Below are 21,401 nucleotides of genomic sequence, written 5' to 3'. Positions count from 1 at the left end.
AACTCTACACGTCCACTGTGGAATCAAACCTAGCGCGAGTAACAAATATTGTCACACTCATCACCGTCTTTGAAGCGAGGCAGAGATATCTCAATGAATTGTGGCGAATTCAGAGTTCAACCAAGCCCCACCTCCCCCATGACACCCGTTTGACACCTTATTTCTCCCCTTCCACAATCACAATCTAGTCAGCATCGGAACTCAGATTCCCGCGGAGCTGTCACGCAGAGCTGATCCGAGAGCGCTCATCCAGGCGCTGTGGTACGAGTAGCTGTGACTGTGAAGGTAGAAAGGCCAACCGTGTGTGCCGTTTGTAAACATTTTAATTGTAATAAAGTTTGAGTCGTTTTTTTAATTTACACAATGAATGCATTTAGTATTCCTAAAATCCTCTTAATATATTAATATCTTTAATATACTTACTGAATTTTCACATACGCTAACTATACAGTGCATATACACAAGGCTACCGGTAATTCCTTACAGCATACATACATATTTAATCTAAGAGAGCTGTAGACGGCCTTTATGAATGATCTTCCTTGCTTAATTTAAATGCACACACTCGTGAGGTATTATCACACGCTGTACACAGCTCTGGCTGTGCTTTCTACGTCTTGCAGAAGGGGGGGGGCAAAATAGTGAGAGGAGACGGCAAGAAACACATACAGTACATTGCTTCGAGGCGCACGTTTCTTCGTCGCGTATATCCGATACGCGGACCCGGTGCTGCAATCAGACTAACTTTTAGCAAAAGCTAAAATAATTGAAGGAAGATTAAATGGCGGAAGGTAATAACATTTTGCCACCGAGACTGTTTCTGACGGAGCCGGGAGAACCTGTGGAGCCTTGGTCACAGTGGTCTGACAGACTTATCGCTTACATAGATGCCACGGGACTGATGGACCAGCCAGATAACATAAAGAGAGAAATCCTACTGAACTGCTTGGGTCTTGAGGGCCAGCGCGTTTTTTCGACTCTGGAAGCAGGACCGTCTTTTAAGGATGCGATAGAGAAACTGACCGAGCACTTCGAGCCGCCTGACATTTCCTCGGAGCGGTTCCCAGAGAGCACAGAGAGGGGTGAGTTATCGGCTCTGCTTGCATCCGTGTTCGGCGCACATACTGTATAACCGTTCGGCAGATGAAACAATTTTAACTGAGAAACGTTGACAGCCAGCGGTGTGGATAAGAGGCTTGATTCAGCAAAATTCCCAGCTGTATAAATGGGTACAAGCGAAATAATAATTGTTTGGATGAAAGAGTTAGCCAAGAAAGATAATAACGCTGCAGAGATTCCAGTATATCATATCATCTCTTAATACTGATGACTAATTCAGTACCACCTCACAACAGATCTGCACAAAGTATCAACATTTGTACAACATTCCAGTACATTTTTAAAAATAAAACCAAGCAATCAGATCTAATGTGTAATACAACGTATTTTTTTAAAACGTATATTTGTTACATTGAAATTTAATATTTGGATTTAGATGTAGATTTGTTTTCTTTGATGTTTCTATGATGTGCGGCTAATTTACAGCCATAGAAAGCGCTGCCGCCTGTTTCGTTTAACTCCGTCAAAATGAAAAACCACTTTCTTTCCGCGTTAGTCATCACGGTTTGCTTTGCCAGGGATTGCGAAGAGCAACAGTTTGCCTAGGGGACACCACATGGATAAATACAGTTTATTGTTAACATCGTTTTGTTTCAGTTTTGTTCAGTTAGTTCCAAATACTTGTATATAAGCTGATGCGCATTCTATAATAATTTAATAATGATAATAATAATTACTTACACTTATATAGCGCTTTTCTGGACACTCCACTCGAAGCGCTTTACAGGTAATGGGGACTCCCCTCCACCACCACCAATGTGCAGCCCCACCTGGATGATGCGACGGCAGGCAAAGTACACCAGAACACTCAACACACATCAGCTCTCAGTGGGGAGGAGAACAGAGCGATGAAGCCAGTTCATAGATGGAAATTATTAGGAGGACATGATTGGTAAGGGCCAATGGGAAATTTGGCCAGGAGACTGGGGTAAACCCCTATTTTCAGGAAACACTCTGGGATTTTTAATGACCACAGAGAGCCAGGATCTCAGTTTTACATCTCATCCAAAGGATGGCACCTTTTTACAGTGTAGTGTCCCCGTCACTGTTCTGGGGCATTAGGACCCACACAGACCGCAGGGTGAGCGCCCCCTGCTGGCCCCACTAACACCTCTTCCAGCAGCAACCTTAGTTTTTCCCAGGAGGTCTTCCATGTACTGACCAGGCTCACACCTGCTTCAGTGAGTTGCCAGTTGTGAGTTGCAATACAACACTGAGCATAATTTGTTCCATCTTATTTCTGTGTGGTGGGGTTAAGTTGTAGTAAAATACATTTTTTGCCATGTATCTCCATTAAGGTCGATTATTTTACAGAGAGCAGGAATTGCGTCCACTGTGTCAGCCGGACCTGTGCCTCATTTTTCTCCAGCATCTGCCGCCTCATTAGGGAAGGCAGCTGGCATGAACACGGACCGCAGTTGCCTGCTGAAAATAAAAACACTTCAACAGGTAACTTTCCAAAGCCTGTCGGCTCAGAGAAAAGTATACAATTCAGTTCTTGAAGGTTTATAGGTGCTAATGTACCATCCTAATGATATGAGAAAATATATGAAATGCATTTTTAGTTATGTAAAAATAAGTTCAGGTGGGTAGCTGCGTCAGCATGCGTAGGGTGCAAGGATCAACTTAAGGTTTATTCCATGCTGAAAAGAGAAGAAAACATAACATTTCGGCTGTCGAGCCTTCCTCAGGTGCGAGTCACACCTTAATTCACTTAAACTCGCAACCCCGTAAATACATTTCCCCCCCCCCCCCAACTAAAATTACAAATGTTTACAGAGTTACAAGAATAAAAGAGACGATAATTTGTTTAAATTACACTGCAGTATATTCAGGTATTTACTTGAGAGCGGGAGCAAACCAATATATGAGTTTTCAACGAAGCATCAAGACATAAAAAGCATCAAAATTGCTTCCGTGTTTTGCAGAACCTGCTGTGGGGATGATCGCTGTCCTGGAAACACAGCCGCTGCCAAGACGGAGCTCTGTCAGGCCTTGGTATGAGCCCTAAGCCTTGGAGATGAAAAGCCATATTTCTACATTTCTGTTGCTGCACATCTATTTTTGCAGGTCAACATGAATGCTATTTTTTTTTATGTTGGCTGTAGTGAAGCCAGTATCTGTGACAAAGCAATACACTACTTGTATTTATTTGGGTAGCTCAACAATTGTTTTTTTACACTTGCCAAAAACGAATCATAAGAAATATTTCTACAGAGTTTTAATGAAGAACCTTTTAAAGTATTTTTATGCATACCTTTAAGACAAGAAGGCAAGTCTCATTTATGGAGCCAAATAAATAAAAACAATAATATTAAAACTATTATATTAACAATAAAACAAACAACAATAAGAAGTAAAAACTCAGGATGCTCTGGGGTACTAATGAACAGTGAAAATTATACTTAGAGCACCAAATGTGCAAGAACAGAAACTATTAAACAGAAGGGTCATAGTTGTTCAATTAATTTTCAATTATAAACTATTCCAGGCCAGTGAGCCTTACATGTAGTGTGTAATGTGTTCAAGAAAATTAATGAATTATCCTTGTCAACGGAAACTTGTGAAGATTTTAAGTGTTAGTGTTAACCTAAAGACATTACACGACAGATTCCTTAGAACACTGTCTCCAAAAGGATTCAGCAGACCTTTAATACAGCATTGAATAAGATTAGACACTGAGGAGTTCAGATTGTACACACTTTTGTTGAGAGGTGAAATGGTAAAGAGCACATGTGACAATCAATACCAATTTCTGGATGAAATTTGTGCCTTTGAAAAGCAGATCAATGCTACCTCAACTGCAATACCAATGTTAACTGCACTTTAAATATGTGCAGGGTGCTGTGTGGAAGAAATATTCTTTGAATTTTTTAAAAGGTTTTCCAATGAGATTTTTCTAATTCTTCCACATTTTCTGTAAAAATGTAGTTTCTTTAATGTACAAATACAATATTTACTGCATTTCTGATTAAACGAGTTTAGTGAGAAACAAATATTGTTAATTTTAAAAGCACTTTTTGTTAGAAGTCAGAATTTGTACGATTTGTGCCTTTTAATAAACTTGTGCTGTTATTTGTAGATTTTTTAAGTTATGTCATTACTGTATTGTTTCATAGTAAGATCTGGAAATCTTGGTGTCAAACTGTTACTAGTAGTGTGGGTCAATAAATGCCATCACCATGTGGAAACACTAATCACAGAGGACTCAACAAAAAATGTAGATACACAATTCTTAAACTGCAGCTTGGTATTTATTAATAAAAAGGACCAATTGAAAGGTTAACAATGAAATTACAAAAAGCAACCACATAGGTTGTGCACCAAGGCCATCTTGATGAAAGATTTTTAGTGCTTCAAAGAATGATCTACACTATAACATGTATATGGACCGAGAGATTTAAAAATGAAAAACCATGCTCAGTGTATGCTGGCAAAATTTGAGACAGTTTTAAGCAAATATTGTTATAGAAAAAATCCTACCAACAGCAAAAGTGACAAACGACAAAGAACAATTCCAGCAATGCAGACTAAGATGGCTGGTGCCACTACTTGCAGGTAGTTGTGTAGTGAAGGTAATGGAGCCTCAAAAGGCATATTTCACAGCTTCGTTTCACAAAATGTAGAAACATATATTTCCTTTGATCAGTGTTACAATGACACTTGAGCTCAAGAGAAAATCAAGATTCATTCTTGACACTAATTCTGAGCTATGGATTAAAGGATATAGAAACAGTTTGTCTTTGAAATGGTTCCTTTAAGGTTTCAGTGAAACCACCTTTGAAACTAAAAATTCAAACTGTGTTCCAACATCTGGTTTTACCAAGATGTTTTCCTGGACAAATATCAGTATTAATAAGTGCACCATTATTTTCCAAAAGTTTGGAGAATAAAGAATTTAGGGCAACATGACTGAGAAAATACTTCTGATCCTCTTGTAGACAAAGACATAATTATATATAGAAAGGTACAGAAGACCTGGAAATAAACCCTATAATCCGAGTCACTTCAATGACTGATTACGTGTGACAGGTGAGTGATGAAGAAATGTATCTGTGCAGCAGATGCACACTAAGTTGTAATACTGACATTTGTTCACCGGTGTGCAGAGACGGTTAAAGAGCATGGGGAAGAACAGTGCTAGTAACTGTCAGAATTCTGCTCACCATCTTCGAGCCACCTCCTACCTGGTACAGATATGGTGCCAGAAGTCACTTCAAAATCAGATTAAATTAAATAAAAGCTATGTCAAGCTCTGCATTAAAATGGTGGCATGTCACAAAAACCTGTCCCAAAATTAGTCACTGGTCGATATGTGCGAACATACTGAGCTACCATTATTCAGAACAGTACTACTTGTTTTCAAAGATGTGGCAGATGTTACCATCTGCTTGTATTAGATTTGGTGGTGATGTCAGACACCATGTCCACTTCTGTCAAGAGCTGGGCTGAAAACTAAATGAGCAGAATTCCACCAGGTGTGGGGCGTTTAGGGAGCATGATGCAGCAGGATCGTCTTCCTAGGCCAGTGTACTGGAAGGATCTAGAATGGTCTAGAACAGGCTCTCTACGTCGCCCATCTCCACGACGACAGTCTTCAGCTGGGAGTAGTATTCTATGGTCACCAGGCCGTTCTCTCTGCCAAAGCCTGGGTCAAGACAGAGCAAACAGTTTGTTAGTGGGGAAGAATACAAGATAATGGCTCTTCCATTTTCCATGACTCACACTTTGTGACTCTGCATCTGCCCCAGACGCACAGTAGTTCCAAAGGCAAAACAATATTGGCAAAATATGTTTTCACACATTTTTAACATGACTCTTAGGCCTTTCAGATTGTTCATAAAAGATAACCTCTTTTTTGGCTTGATAAAAGAAGTATATGAGAGAAGTGCATACAGAAGTAGACACAGCAAATACAAGCCATGTTTTTTGTCACTTCTAATTCAAGATTCAGGTATCCATATTAATGTCAAGCTAAAAAGCTCCTTGGCATAAATGCCCAAACCTTTTTTTCCTTTATGTTATGTCCTGCAGCTCTATCAGGATGAGATCCAATGTTTAACAGGGCAGAGAGTAGGATGTTTTTTTGATTGAAAAAAATAGAATCTGCTTTTTTGCGGGAAATTCTTTACCTACATTTTAGCTAAAAAAATGCAAGACAGTTCAATCTGATTTTTAAAATAGGAAATGCTACAATGAATAGCCTTTACCCTGAGGTGCTGGAGTTAAAAACTTACTTAAATAAAATGCTGTTTGAAGTCTCAAATGGTGTTATTTTTATTTAATCTCAAATATACAAATCCTGTGACCGCACACGGGAGAACACGGAAGTGCAGACCTGCCTGCCTTTGAACCACTCAACTTTTAACACGCCTCAGGCAGCGCAGCCTCTCACCAGCAGTTCTGCACCAACTGGAGCAGAGACACATCCCTCTCTCGCAGCACTAGAGAGGATGGCCGACTAATCCCATCCTCCCCGCTGCGCTGCTCAGCCAACTGTGTGCCACCATTTGAGGCATTCCAGTCACAGTGGGCCGGACAGGCTAATGACATGCCCCCGTCTCGAACCCTTGACACCTGGGTCACGGAGCTAAAGCTGCGCATGGCTCCAAGCATTTACCGGCTGAGGTACTGGGGAGGCCTTTAAGTAATTTTTAAAATAGATCGCGCTTCATTCACCCACTGTAGGCAAAGAGCTGTTTGCTCCCCACCATTCATGACACGTCTGTCAACGGCAACCTGGTTCCTCCAAAGTGACGCAACTTATTTTTGCCAGTAGCACTGCACAGCAAAGGCAAGAACTGCCCATGCTCCTGCATTACATTAGCAATGGTCTTCGAAAAGCACATTTACCTTGCAAGAACGGAAGACAATGGAACAAAATTCAGAACTTTGTAAGAAAAACAAATACCGGATGAATTTTGTTGTCTGTGTTTTGAACTATGTTCAATTCTGACAAAACATGGCCTTTCAGTAGCATAACCTCATGCATGCCTGTACCGGCTTCCTTCGAAAAGGCCTACCTGACATCTTGTACCCCCCAAAGGGCACCTCCACGGGGCTGATGTTGTAGTTGTTGATGAAGCAAGTCCCAGCCTGCAGCTCTGCAGCCACACGGTGAGCTCGAGTCACATCCCTGGGGAGGAAGAACATGGTTTCTTAAGAATCAACAGCAACAGGCAGTTTCTACAGGAGGTCATTCCACATGAAATCAGGTCATTTTTTTTTACCTCAACCCTTTTGATTTTAATGAAAACTTCCACAAATGTGTCTGATCTGAAATGACCAACCCATCAGGAGACAGAGATGCTCAAAGTTAACTCATTTTGGATCCCCCACCCATCCTTATCACTGATAAGCACAGAAGGATAATTTTGATACAGTGTATAAACTGTGTTGTCAAACGAAGGTGAAGCAGACAGGCAACTGATTTAATCTGTGATGACCCAAAGGCAATATAACACACCACCACCAATGCGCAAGTGCCCAGGCACCTCAAAACCAAAATAAAAGTCAGTGCCAAGACCTACACAGACAGTGGTAAGGGTCAGCTCACACCGTACAGCACTGTTACAGAAGCTGGACTTAATCAGGGAGAAAAAAACTGACCTTAAGTTAATCAATTTGCAGTTTACTGCAAAGCTGTTCTCACAGGATCTATTCATACAAACGAAGGCACTGATGATAGAGCCGTGCACTGAGAAGAGATTTGGGAATAGGCAGCAGAAGCTCAGCTGTTTAGTTCCCAGGAGGGATTACAATGGTTCCCCGTGGCATCTCCACGTGAAGGTGGTACCTGGTGAAGACTCCGGAGGCCAGGCCGAAGGTGGTGTTGTTGGCTCTCTGCAGGACTTCCTCCTCAGTCTCAAAGGGCAGCACCGACATCACTGGCCCAAAGATCTCCTCCTTCACACAAGTAAAGTCGTCCCTGCAGTTATCTGTGACCAGGAGAGAGCATGTATCGACACTGGGACAAGTGCAAAGGGAACTAACTAAAAATTGTTGGTGTGCTAACAAAAGAGCAAGTTTGAAGTTTCTTTGTGCAAAAAAAGATTTATTTTCTACCATTTTCTACTCTCCGTTATTTATATTCTCAACAGGACAGAAATTCTGAGTCTTTGCTGACAGAAAACTAAAAACAATCATCTACAGGAAGTATCACTGGCAGTTGGGTTGAGATTTATAGGAAAAGTGAGAGCTATTTTTCACGCTGAGAAGCCACACTGCCTGCAGCACAATTAACATGGACTGAACAAATCATATGACTAGAACAAGTGGTGTTCAGGTACGTAGACATTTTTCAAACCACAACATATGGACTATGAATCTCAAACTGCTCTCGCAACAAGTAACTTGGTTAAGATCTTGTTTTAATTTCTGCTTCTTACGGGTGAACAATATAGACAGGACAGATAGAAACTCTTGTCTGAACTACATTCCACAGAAGACTGTCCTTCCTGTGGTTTGATGCAGTCTATATAAAATTAAACCAATACTGTAGGTGCTACATACAGTGGTGTGAAAAAGTGTTTGCCCTTCCTGATTTCTTATTTTTTTGCATGTTTGTCACACTGAAATGTTTCAGATCATCAAACAAATTGAAATATTAGACAAAGATAACACAAGTAAACACAAAATGCAGTTTTTAAATGAAGGTTTTTATTATTAAGGGAAAAGAAATCCAAACCTACATGGCCCTGTGTGAAAAAGTGATTGCCCCCCTGTTAAAACATAAATCAACTGTGGTTTATCACATCTTTGGAAAGCTGAGTTCAATTTCTCTAGCCACACCCAGGCTTGATTACTGCCACACCTGTTCTCAATCAAGAAATCACTTAAATAGGACCTGCCTGACAAAGTGAAGTAGACCAAAAGATCCTCAAAAGCTAGACATCATGCTGCGATCCAAACAAATTCAGGAACAAATGAGAAACAGAGTAATTGAGATTTATCAGTCTGGAAACGTTATAAAGCCATTTCTAAAGCTTTGGGACTCCAGCGAACCACAGTGAGAGCCATTATCCACAAATGGCGAAAACATGGAACAGTGGCGAACCTTCCCAGGAGTGGTCGGCTGACCAAAATTACCCCAAGAGCACAGCGATGACTCATCCAAGAGGTCACAAAAAACCCCACAACAACATCCAAAGAACTGCAGGCTTCACTTGCCTCAGTTAAGGTCAGTGTTCATGACTCCACCATAAGAAAGAGACTGGGCAAAAATGGCCTGCATGGCAGAGTTCCAAGACGAAAACCACTGCTGAGCAAAAAGAACATAAAGGCTCGTCTCAGTTTTGCCAGAAAACATCTTGATGATCCCCAAGACTTTTGGGAAAATACTCTGTGGACTGACGAGACAAAAGTTGAACTTTTTGGAAGGTGTGTGTCCCATTACATCTGGCGTAAAAGTAACACAGTATTTCAGAAAAGGAACATCATAGCAACAGTAAAATATGGTGGTGGTAGTGTGATGGTCTGGGGCTGTTTTGCTGCTTCAGGACCTGGAAGACTTGCTGTGGTAAATGGAACCATGAATTCTGCTGTCTACCAAAAAATCCTGAAGGAGAATGTCCGGCCATTTGTTTGTGACCTCAAGCTGAAGCGGACTTGGGTTCTGCAGCAGGACAATGATCCAAAACACACCAGCAAGTCCACCTCTGAATGGCTTAAGAAAAACAAAATGAAGACTTTGGAGTGGCCTAGTCAAAGTCCTGACCTGAATCCGATTGAGATGTTGTGGCATGACCTTAAAAAAAGCAGTTAAGGCTCGAAAACCCTCCAATGTGGCTGAATTACAACAATTCTGCAAAGATGAGTGGGCCAAAATTCCTCCACAGCGCTGTAAAAGACTCATTGCCAGTTATTGCAAACGCTTGATTGCAGTTGTTGCTGCTAACGGTGGCCCAACCAGTTATTAGGTTTAGGGGGCAATCACTTTTTCACACAGGGCCATGTAGGTTCGGATTTTTTTTTTCCCTTAATAATAAAAACCTTCATTTAAAAACTGCATTTTGTGTTTACTTGTGTTATCTTTGTCTAATATTTCAATTTGTTTGATGATCTGAAACATTTCAGTGTGACAAACATGCAAAAAAATAAGAAATCAGGAAGGGGGCAAAACACTTTTTCACACCAGTGTAACTGCATAACCAACATATAAAGTAAAAGGATTTACGACATTTACAGCAGAACTGTTTTGACAGGACACAGGTCACCTACAGAAGGACACTTTCTTCCCGGGTTATGTAAATTCAACTATCTAAACCTCCCGCGGGTCCCACAATAGGTAAGGAGAGTTGATGTAACAGGCTTGAAGAGCAAGAAGTGCAGAAATGTCCTTCTGCAGACAAACAGCACAGAGCAAGCAATCTCTGCATTTTATCATGCGCCTTTCACCAGAAATTCTGAGTAATCCGTATTGTACTCATGTCAGGGAAGCACCCACTTTATTTTCTGGTGGGCAGCTGCGTCAGCATGCATAGGCTGCAAAGTGGTTCTCAAACTATGGAATGCGTACCATGTGACCCTGGAAATTTGTTGTGTGCACTGAAAAATTGGGATGGGTTTTCATATTTTCTATTTTAATAAAATGAGTTTGTGTGTCAAATACGTACTACAATACAGCGCGCTAATACTTGAGTGGACACAAGAGCTACTATGTAATTCTATACCATTGTATAGGAATGCTACAAACGTAAGTGGCCAATTGTATTTAAAAAAGTTATCTCCAGCAAATAGGGAGGTAGAAGAATGTATGTGATTTTGGAACAGTCCATCTTGTAATCACAGGGAAGTGTGATAGATAACAGACAAATATTTAAGAACTGCTCTAGTTTAATTTGAGAAAAATACACTGAGCGTCTCTGTGTTTTGCTCCCATGCGCATGAAATAAAAACTTTTTAGCTTCTGAGACAGACTCCAGAAACGGAACTGGGGAAAAATGCAAGCTTGTGGATTCCTAAAGCAGGTAAACCCCACACTATTTCTGAAGAACTTTGTTTACCGTTGGCAAAAGAGCTGATACGTATTATGTGTGGAGAAAAAGCTGCTAAACAGCTCAACCTGCTGCCCCTTTCGAATGACACAGTCACTCGTAGAATTATTGATATGGCGGATGATGTCAAAAGTACGCTGATAGAGCCATGCAGACATGCAGATGCTTTTCACTGCAATTAGATGAGTCTGTAGATGCCTAGGAGTTTGAGGGCATGTCCCAGAGGAGTTTTTGAACTGTAAGCCGCTACCAACAAGAACTACAGGAGAGCACATATTTCAGCTTCTGAATGAATTTATCAAAGAGAATGGCATCGACTGGAAAAAATGCGTCGGAGTTTGTACAAACAGTGCTAGAGTGATAACAGTGGGTGTAGTTGCACTAATTAGAGAGGTTGCTCCAGATATGAAGTGGATGCACTGCCGCATCCACCGCCAGGCCTTGGCTGTCAAGAAAATGCCTGAGGATTTAAAATCTGTTAGACTCTGCTGTCAAAGTTGTGAATTGTATCAAGGCTCAACCAAAGAATTCACATCTGCTTTGCTCGACTAAACAGGCTCACCCATCTCACTGAAATGGTAAGTGCTCAGTGCTACTTTTATTTATTATATGCAAGTGACCCATGAACATGTGAGTGTGTGTGCATGTGCTCATGCTGGTCATTGAGATTTTCTGGGGTTCCTATGAGAAGATGACTTGTAGGTGGTATTTGGATGCTTTGGTTTGACCAGGGGTGGTACTTGGTCCAAAAAGTTTGAGAACCACTGGTTTATTCCATGCTGAAAAGAGAAGAAAAAACAGTGTTTCGGCTGATTACACCCGAAGAAGGCTCCACAGCTGAAACGTTGCGTTTTCTTTCTTCTCTTTTCAGCATGGAATAAACCTTTACTTGTTCCTTTGTTTTTATTCTCGTCTGTTTATTTAATTTTGTGTTTAAATAAAAAAAGAACCATGTAGGGTAATGATATGTGTGGTTTTTATTTTTTATTTACTGTATTGTATACTAAATTTGGTGTTGAATTATTCTAATTACAGGGTTGTAAACCCTATTTTATTTCTCTCCTCCTATATAAATGGCGGATTTTTCTTTTATCTGCCAAATGGACTACTAGCTGCTGCTCCATTCTCTCTCTTGCTCTTTACCTCCCTCCATGATCAGCACATACGTACACCTATTAACCGTTAAAGGACAATAAACGCTGGTGAGCCTGCACCTGTGCTCTCCTTGCTTCACTCACTGACACAGCTAGGACAAATAAATCACTGCAATATCATGAGTGGTATTTCTCTATATGCATTCATTCCACGGCTAAGAAAGAGTTCTTTCCTTCTTATGTCAGGTCCGGCTTATGTTAAGAGTCGAGGAATGAAACCCTTAAGTACACAGGGGAATGGGTGCACAGAGCAAGGCGCAATGTGGTGAAAACAGACAAGAACAAGTCCAGCACACCAAATAATGGCTCACTCACCTAGCACACAGGGGGACATGAAATACCCTCCCTTCAGTTTGGGGTCCTTAGGAACAAATGGCTCTCCCCCGCACAGAACTCTGGCCCCCTAGGAACACAGGACAGTCACAGGATCAGCATCACTTAGGTGGAGGTCAAGAGTCGAAAAACTTAAAAACTGGTCTTGTAGAATTCTGTGATATTTCTGGGGTTTACAAGGTGGGTCTTTCATAAAAAACTGTACAATGGAAAATGAATATTACACTCATATATCTAAGTTTACCAAGAACAAGAGGACATGGTTGAATTGCCAGATACAGGGTGACGGGTTTATTTAAGACACCGGCAAACCCCAATATGCTTCAACCCTTATGCAAGTGGAGTCTACCTGCCCTTCCAGTTAATATAATATTATATCTGAAATAGCATTAGATATTTTTATCACAGAAAATGTGTTGAAACCTTCTTAAGCTCCTACCAAGGGTAAATAAAACATAACAGTGTTTAAGACAACAACACTGCATTTAATGCTTTGCATTAGGAAAGTGAAAACATATATAACATGTACATTTGTGTACTTAATATCTGGTACTTGAAAGAGTCTGACTTTACACTGGAACATCTGGTGTAACACTGGTATTGTGCATGACCTGATATACGCAGGGATAATATAGCTGTTTCAGAAATCACTGTCTGAACAAAACCTGAGGATAATATTTACCAATATAACATTGTATTTATTAGAACTAATAGTTTGTCACATTTGTATTATCATTATTATGTCTAGAAATAGACGGTACCTGTCTGAGGATAAATGAAAAAAGAACAAAAATCAGTTCTAGAGAAAGGAAAGAGTTTCTGTGCAGTTATCACACCCCTTCTGGTAAAGATAAACATATTCTAAAGTCTAAATTTAAATGTAATCTAATTTAAATTATTTTGCATTATAAAAGTGACAGAACCAAGATCTACTTAAATCCTGTATGCTTCAGAGTTTTTGTTGCACTTTCTAATGATCTGAATATAAACAAATACTGCATTGCAATTTGCAGAAATTAAATGACACAGCAAATCAACCAATGTTCTTATACTATAAGAATACTGGTTGAATACTATAAGAATACTAAGTTAATTTAGCATTCAAATATTCACAAAACACCATCTGCAGCATCCAAACAATAATACATCTGCAGAACTTTAAGGCAGAATTAGAATTGCAGCACCATCAGTAGCTTTCGATAATTAGAAAACAAACAATTCTATATAAATTAAAACATGTATTTTTTAAAAAGTCACCAGTTCTGCCTTTATAGGTCAAGCAGCCTGGGAACTCTGCAACCCATTTCTGCATCACAAACACCTTTGTCTTCTCAACACACACAAACACACACAGTGACTCCAGCCCCACCTCCTTCTTCGCCTGGTTGACGAAGCCCAGCACTCTGTCCAGGTGTGGACGGCTGATCAGCGCCCCCATCCTGGTGTCGTCCAGCAGGGGATCCCCAACTTGGATGGCTTTGGTTCTCTTCACCACCTCCTCCAGAAACTTGGGAAGGATCTTACTCTGCACAAACACCCTGGTGCCGTTACAGCACACCTACAACACAAACAGCAAACAGTTAAAGCACATGGGGAATGGGCACCACTCTGGGCCTGAAAATGATTGCAGGTGCACATTGATTGATCAGCTGTTCCTGTGTAAACCCCACTGGAAATAGCAAACGTTTTTCGGTTTATTCATGCACATTTGCTGCAAATAAAGTTATGCATAGGAATGCATAACATAATGTTATAGGAAGTACCCTATAGCCTCCTGGATTACCCACGCACCTCTCCCTGGGACAGGAAGTTGGCCATGAGCGCCCCCTTTATTGCATTCTCTAGGTCACAGTCCTCAAAGATGATTAGAGGAGACTTCCCTCCCAGCTCCAGAGTCACTGGCTTGACGCCCTTGGCGGACATCTCCATGATCTAAGAGTTAAAAAAAAAAAAAGAGATGAGTCACTAACTCTTTAACCCCACAAAACATGACTCAATGGTAGACCAGTTCATTCAGTGCTACAATCGCAGTCAGCAGAGAAAAAACAACACACATGCCACACATTTCTGCAATTTCACATCTTGAGAGTTTAACAGATTTCATACGGCATCAAAACCTACTTCTGCCCTCAAGTAACCCCTGTCATGCTGCTTTCTACACTTCTGGAACACACCCATGAACAAGCGTGAAACCACAAAACCATTGATAAATCAGAAGAACAGACAGATTGCAACAATGTGGAAAGAGCCAAGGTGGAGGTTCTGGGATACACCCTGCTGTATCGAGGTCAACAGCTGTAAAAGAAAGGCAATTTCCAACAGCTAAAGCGCCAAATGCAAATATAACCACAGACAAAACCAGAGCAGAGCTCTGCCAGACACTTGCTTTCTTGCCAGTGGGAACGCTGCCCGTGAAGGAGACTTTCGCCACCCCAGGGTGATGGCAGAGCAGAGTTCCAGTCTCGGCGCCGCCCTGGACCACATTGAAGAGCCCCTCGGGGACACCGGCTTGGGCATAAATCTCTGCCAGCACCACAGCAGTTATGGGCGTCATAGGCGAAGGCTTAAACACCATGGCATTGCCTGGGGGACAAAAATGAGACGCAGTGAGTCAGCAAAACAGAGGAGAGCAAGGAAAGACCCCAACAGTAAGTCACAGAGTTTTAACTGCGACTTACTGTTTGTAAACTGAGTGACTCTCTGTGGTCATTTAAAATCCCAGGGCGTTTCTCTAAAAGAGTAGGGGTGTTACCCCGGTGTCCTGGCGAAATTTCCCATTAGCCTTTAACAATCACGGCCTCCTAATAATCCCTATCTATGAACTGGCTTCATCACTCTGTTCTCCTCCCCACTGAGACGTGAGACACTGATGTGTGCTGCAATGGCGCACTGTAGCTGCTGTCGCACATCATCCAGGTGGGGCTGCACATTGGTGGTGGTGGAGGGGACTCCCCATTACCTGTAAAGCACTTTGACTGGAGTGGCCAGAAAAGCACTATATACAGTAAGTGTACGCAATTATTATTAACTGCAGATTCTAAATCAAAGGATGTTGTGCTAAAACCATGCAAAAACAAAAAAATGTACTCGTGCTCTGAAATCTGTCCCGACACTGACAGGCAAAAAGAAGTGAATCGTTTCAGAGCTGAACAGAGAAGACAACAAGGAGCCCTCATTCAGCCACTTACAGTACTCAAAAGTCACGGACCAAGTCAACCTACTGGACTGTTTCAGGATCAACAGCGATACACAAATCAGAGGACACAAGTGCTAACACAAGCACATTTAAAAATGAGAATTTGTGCTCAGTCTTATCCAGGCCAACGTTGGATACACAGATCACTAGGGCTGGATATTTTCTCTTACACTACAACAGAACCATGCTCGATTCAATGCTTCTAGAAATTATTACAGGCCTAAAGGATTCTCATATACTCACTAATTTTTCTCAAAACGTATCAGAAATTGATGACCATGAATATGAAAGAGCCTGTATTTAAGAGGAGCAATCTTAGAATCCCTTCTTATCTATCTGAAAAGCTGGGGCTGTAGAGCACAAGCTGATAAACTGGGGGTGGACACTCAGTGGATACTGGTTTCTCTAGCTAAACCTCAATTGCTTCAATAAATCACCTCTTCACGTTTTAACAGCAGAACTATGGTTATCGTAGTAGTTAAGCCCAGGATTTTATGTAGTAACCCAGAGGTCTACTGCACCACGTTCAGAAGAGAATTAACCAAACCCGCCCCCTGCTGGGGGGGGGGGGGGGGATGTGCACTGCAGCACAGGACGCACCGCAGGCCAGGGCCGGGGCCGACTTCCAGGCTGCGATCTGGAAAGGGTAGTTCCAGGCACCGATCCCCACGCACACCCCCAGGGGCTCCCGGCGCGTGTATGCAAAGGCTCCCCCTGGCAGCTGTACGTGCTGGCCTGACAGGAAGAAGAAAGAGACGAGGTCACTCAAAACTCGTGCAAGTCCAAAAGATGCTTATATTAGAAATGCCCATTTTCTTTTTCTTAAAAAAAAGAAAGAGTGCACATCTGCGCTACAAAACAACCAAACCCCGGTGTCCTGGCCAAATGTCCCATTGGCCCTTACCAATCATGGCCTCCTAATAATCCCCATCTATGAATTGGCTTCCTTACTCTGCTCTCCTCCCCACTGATAGCTGATGTGTGGTGAGCGTTCTGGAGCACTATGGCTGCCGTCGCATCATCCAGGTGGATCCTGCACATTGGTGGTGGTGGAGGGGAGTCCGCATTACCTGTAAAGCGCTTTGAGTGGAGTGTCCAGAAAAGCGCCATATAAGTGTAAGCGATTATTATTATTAAACTAAATTTCCAACACCATTACACCAGATATACCCAGTTCTTCCACTAGGTGGTGGTATAACTACAGTTAACTAAAAAGCAACTAAATGTTGACTTTCTAATAGCCGCAGTCGTTTTCTGAACAAGGGGAACACTGTTCAGTTCATTTGTCATATGCTCAATGCTTATAAATATCTGCTGAAATAGCAGACTGGATACAAAAAGCCCACAACACAAAACAGACAAAGACATACAGACAAGGAGCAACAGGCAATAAATACATTGCCATTCTCTGGGGTAATACTGTTACTGTTGAAAAGGATGGTGTGACAAATCCAAAAGAAGAATGAAACAGGAGACGTTCATGCTATAATGTGGATATGTCACCTTTTTTTGTTCTCATTTCATGACCTGCTGATTTTCCTAAAACATGCTGGGCCCAAGCCACTACATTTCTGATCACATCCTTTTGCTTTAAATTTCTGCTGTCAAAGCAACACTCTTGTTCTGGTCTGCACTGCCAGAACTTCCACAGGCACGTCCCACACTCTTTCTTCACCTGCCAGTGTGCCCGCGATGCCAGCGTAGTACTCAATGCACTGCCAGGCAATGTCGATGTCCACCCGTGCCTCAGTGATGGACTTGCCATTGTTGATCACCTCCACCTTGGCAATCTCATCTCGCCGCTCCTGTGACACACCAACAGGAAGAGGAAGAGGAAGGGTGGTCAGCCAGGGGAGCACCTCTGGCCACTGATATAGCATCAGGAAGAGACCAGTTAGCGACCAGTCAAGGCGAGACTGGTATGTCATTAGAGATCAGTCAGACCAGTCATACACCATCACGAAAAGGCTTGTTAATATACAGTCAGAGGGGCATCTCTGGTCAGTGATACACCATCAGGAAGAGGCAAGTTAGTATTCAGCCAGGGGGAGACACCTCTGGTAAATGATACACCATCAAGAAGAGGCTCAGAAGAGATCAGTCGGGGGGTTGGGGGAGGACACCTCTGGCCAGTCATACACCATCAGGAAGAGTGGCTCGTTAGTGATCACTTCGGGGTGGGGGAAGAGGGAGGACACCTCTGGAGACTCTCAAGCCACTGCTGTAGCAGCATCACCTGAATGTTGTGTTTGAGCCCTTGCATCAGTGATACAGACACTATGCCTCAAGCTCATAGTGAGCGAACAATCCTATCTGCACAGGGTAACCTGGCCTTGTGCATCACAGTCTGATTACTGGTCTTCTATATAATTTATACTTTACGCATGGACACATGTTGGGAAGCCCTGACTATTCAATTTCTTGGGGGGGGAGCTCAATTTAAAACAGGTTGCGTGGAACTCAGATGTTTTCAGATCATAGTTCTAAGGCACTGGAAAACTGTTAAAAAAGTTTTAAGACCATCCAACCCTATTTATCGAGGTAAGACCTGTCCACCTATTACAATTTATTCTTAAATCGGACTGGGCTGTGCAAAATCTTCCCAACCTTGAGCTGAGCGGATGGCAACATAAAGAGCAACCTTACAACATCTCTTTACTTTAGCAATTAAATGCCTATTTAAAAATACAGTTTGCAGTAAAATTAATACATTACAAATTGAACCCTTTAACACCCCATTGCAAAAAAAATAAGACAAGCTAATGAGCAGTCAAGTGTGAAATATGAGAAGAGAAGCAAACAATACAACTTGATTTACAAATATAGTCATAAGTCCACCTTAAAGAGGAAGACAGCCATCATGCTGATTTCAGCAGAAGTGAACTCCACCCACCCCCCTCTTACCCTGATGATCCTGGCAGCCTCCAGCATGATCCGGCCCCTCTCCATTCCAGACAGTTTGCTCCACTTGAGAAAGGCAGCCTGGGCACTCTGCACTGCCTGGTCGACCTCCTGAGCTCCACAGGGCACCATCTCACACAGCACACGGCCTGCAAGAAAGACCCCATTAACAGGAGCAAGGCATCCATACAGGGGCTCACTGCAGGAGACAAAACACCAGCTGCCTCCATTTACAACTGTCAGCACACAGACACTGCACAGGGCACAGACTGTGCAAAGAATACACCAAAGACACATACAATATCAGCTATCACATGCGTGGGAAATTATAGATGCAAAATGCAGAGAACCTCTTGCATGCTACCACCATGTCCTGAATGTAAATTAGGTCACATCACGCACTTGCTCTCCCATTTAGATCGGGAGAAATTAAAACATAGCAGCTTTTGAACAGCATTCAAAATACAATGCAATCACTGAATCGAGACCAAATCAGGAATCCAGAACTAAGCCTGGGACCAAGCCAAATCAATTCCTTCCATAGATACTTCATTATACTTAAATGTTCTCTCTTGCCTGATTAAACAATTCTAATTGAAAAAATGGGAGGAACACCTGTTCTCTGGTTGTTAATACTGACAGATATCAGTGGACAACACTTTACTGATGTACTTCCCGAGTTTCACATGTAGTTGTTTAATATCCGGTATCTGCATTTTATAACATGAAGAAGTCATACTTCATTTATTGTGAGTGTGACAGTGCTAGTTGCTAGAACAAAGATTATCTTTGTTTCTACCACAGTTAAAAACAAGTACTGCACAAAGTTTCCCTGGTAACTGCTGAGTGCGACACAGTAAGGTTGCATTAAAATCAAAACATTTAAAGTTCTAATAATAAATTTAACAAACAACAGTCCCAGGTGCCCTTCGCAGTTTGTTCTCAAGGTGACATTTTTATTCATATTGTAAATCTGCTTTATGCCTGCCTTATCAGGCTATGTCTTTAAAAGTAATAAAAGTACAACTGTTCTATGCTTATGTTGTATTCAGAGAACGTTTTAAAATGCCTGGGTTTGAGAAAATAAATTACAATTAAGAAAACTATTCATTATGAGAACGCTAAACCTGCAGTACCTACTTTGCAATTTTTACACATACTGTAGCTTAACCAGTTTTGTGGTATTTGTTGCTGATTTGGAGATAACTTTTTTCAAATTTACACAAATGTTCAGAGGTTTAGACCACATTACCAGTTGCGGGCTCATACACCGGCTCTCTGGATTTTGCGTCCTTGGTTGAAGACTTCACTCTGCCTCCGCACCAGAAATTTAGCGGCTCCTTCAACTCCAGCGTGCCCGTTGAGGCGCTCCGGATCACGGCAGAAGGCAGAAGCCCAGTTCGGAGAATTTCAAGGCCAGCCTGGGCCGTGGAACTGCACTGTTGCATCATCTTCGGTAGCGTAAAAGTACAAGTCAAAGAGCTCCTGTAAAGAAACCACAACACGTACTATAAGAATATAAAATATAAATATCAATTGCATTAGTCGTATGAAGCAATGCATTTCTAGTTTTATGTTAAAAAACACAAAAGTCGATCGTTTCCGTTCCCAAGGGCTAAATAATTGTACGCAGTCACTTAAAAGCAACTCAAAAACGTTTCTGCACAGATTATTCATGGTACTGTCGACAATGTTCCATGTTATGTTTCTAACTAGCAATGTAGAAAATTAAGCGACGGTTCCGGAAATAAAACCTCACTGCGTGCACATTCTATGCACAGGTTAAAAGATAAAGAATATTTGTCAAAATAAAATGACTTCTAAATCCAAAATAACACTTAATTCATGGTACGAAAAGCCAGAATCCGCATAACTGCAGCCATTTCTTCGTTCCGACACGTACAGAAACTTCACGAGTTGAACTTGTGGCGCTATCTAACGGCAGGCAAATTACACTCATTTGCAGATTATTCCAATTGCACGTACTGTAGTAAAGCATTAAATATTTTTACCTTCTGGTTCTTCCAGATTAAATTTAGTACCCCAGTACTTTCTGTCTATATAAGGGAAAAACAATTGCACTTTGCTCCCTCTTTCTCTTACATAAGGCTCAGTAGAGAGATTGGGTGGGGAAACTCTGAACTCTATAGTGAGACTTGCATAATTTTATTGCTTTGGGAGAAAAATGTAAAACAAAGCAGGTCACTTCATATGCATTATTAAAATGTAAGCATGTTTGCGCTCGACTAAATACATCCTGCGATGTATCGGTGTATTATATTTACGCAAACATAAAACCCAGTTTAGAGTTTATTGTAAAAGTTACACGTTCTTCAAAAAACCTATGCATTTGACGTTATTCCCCACACTTATCAGAGTATGCGTTTTGATAACGCCCACAGTTTTCCACGTTTGACTTTCAATGGACTATTTCGAAATAAAATTCCATTTCTTAAAACTGTTCTTTCACAACATCTCTTCTGCATGGTCATTACTAATGTACAATAGTCTAAAAGTTTAAAATCAGCCGCACATGTGCGTTCAGGAATACGCATTTTATTTTAACCACTATTTTAGTGTATTGGCAAATCAAATGCACTTACTGTACTACATTAAATTACGGGCAACTTGTCGGTGTCAGTGTCTCTGAACGTCTGCCAGAAACGAGATCTTTTTTGGGTGTTTAAAATACACAAACCCGCT

General features: G+C 41.6%; 2 protein-coding genes across 2 annotated transcripts; one reads left to right on the top strand and one right to left on the bottom strand.

Annotated features, from left to right (window-relative positions):
* The first annotated feature begins 205 nt into the window (after window positions 1-205).
* LOC148823609 (uncharacterized) lies at window positions 206-4,164 on the top strand. The gene is made up of 4 exons (XM_088928260.1): window positions 206-285; window positions 888-1,082; window positions 2,434-2,568; window positions 3,048-4,164. The coding sequence occupies exons 2-4, from the start codon at window positions 902-904 to the stop codon at window positions 3,128-3,130; spliced, it is 399 nt and encodes a 132-aa protein (XP_088784386.1). The 5' UTR covers window positions 206-285; window positions 888-901; the 3' UTR covers window positions 3,131-4,164.
* Window positions 4,165-4,349: 185 nt separating this feature from the next.
* aldh9a1a.1 (aldehyde dehydrogenase 9 family, member A1a, tandem duplicate 1) lies at window positions 4,350-20,837 on the bottom strand. Its single transcript, XM_088927626.1, has 12 exons — window positions 20,711-20,837; window positions 19,951-20,183; window positions 18,702-18,847; window positions 17,473-17,602; window positions 16,398-16,532; window positions 14,988-15,184; window positions 14,393-14,533; window positions 13,971-14,159; window positions 12,584-12,671; window positions 7,916-8,057; window positions 7,143-7,255; window positions 4,350-5,767 (listed from the first exon to the last, which is right to left on the bottom strand). Exons 2-12 carry the CDS (start codon window positions 20,147-20,149, stop codon window positions 5,673-5,675), a joined length of 1,575 nt encoding a protein of 524 aa, XP_088783752.1. The 5' UTR covers window positions 20,150-20,183; window positions 20,711-20,837; the 3' UTR covers window positions 4,350-5,672.
* Between the last annotated feature and the right edge of the window lie 564 nt (window positions 20,838-21,401).

This window comes from Atractosteus spatula, chromosome 11 (genome assembly GCF_055471065.1).
Source record: "Atractosteus spatula isolate fAtrSpa1 chromosome 11, fAtrSpa1.hap1, whole genome shotgun sequence".
In the NCBI taxonomy this organism is placed as follows: Eukaryota; Metazoa; Chordata; class Actinopteri; order Semionotiformes; family Lepisosteidae; genus Atractosteus; species Atractosteus spatula.
The sequence above is the reverse complement of the archived record's forward strand: the minus strand, read 5'-3'. Positions and strand labels throughout refer to the sequence as shown.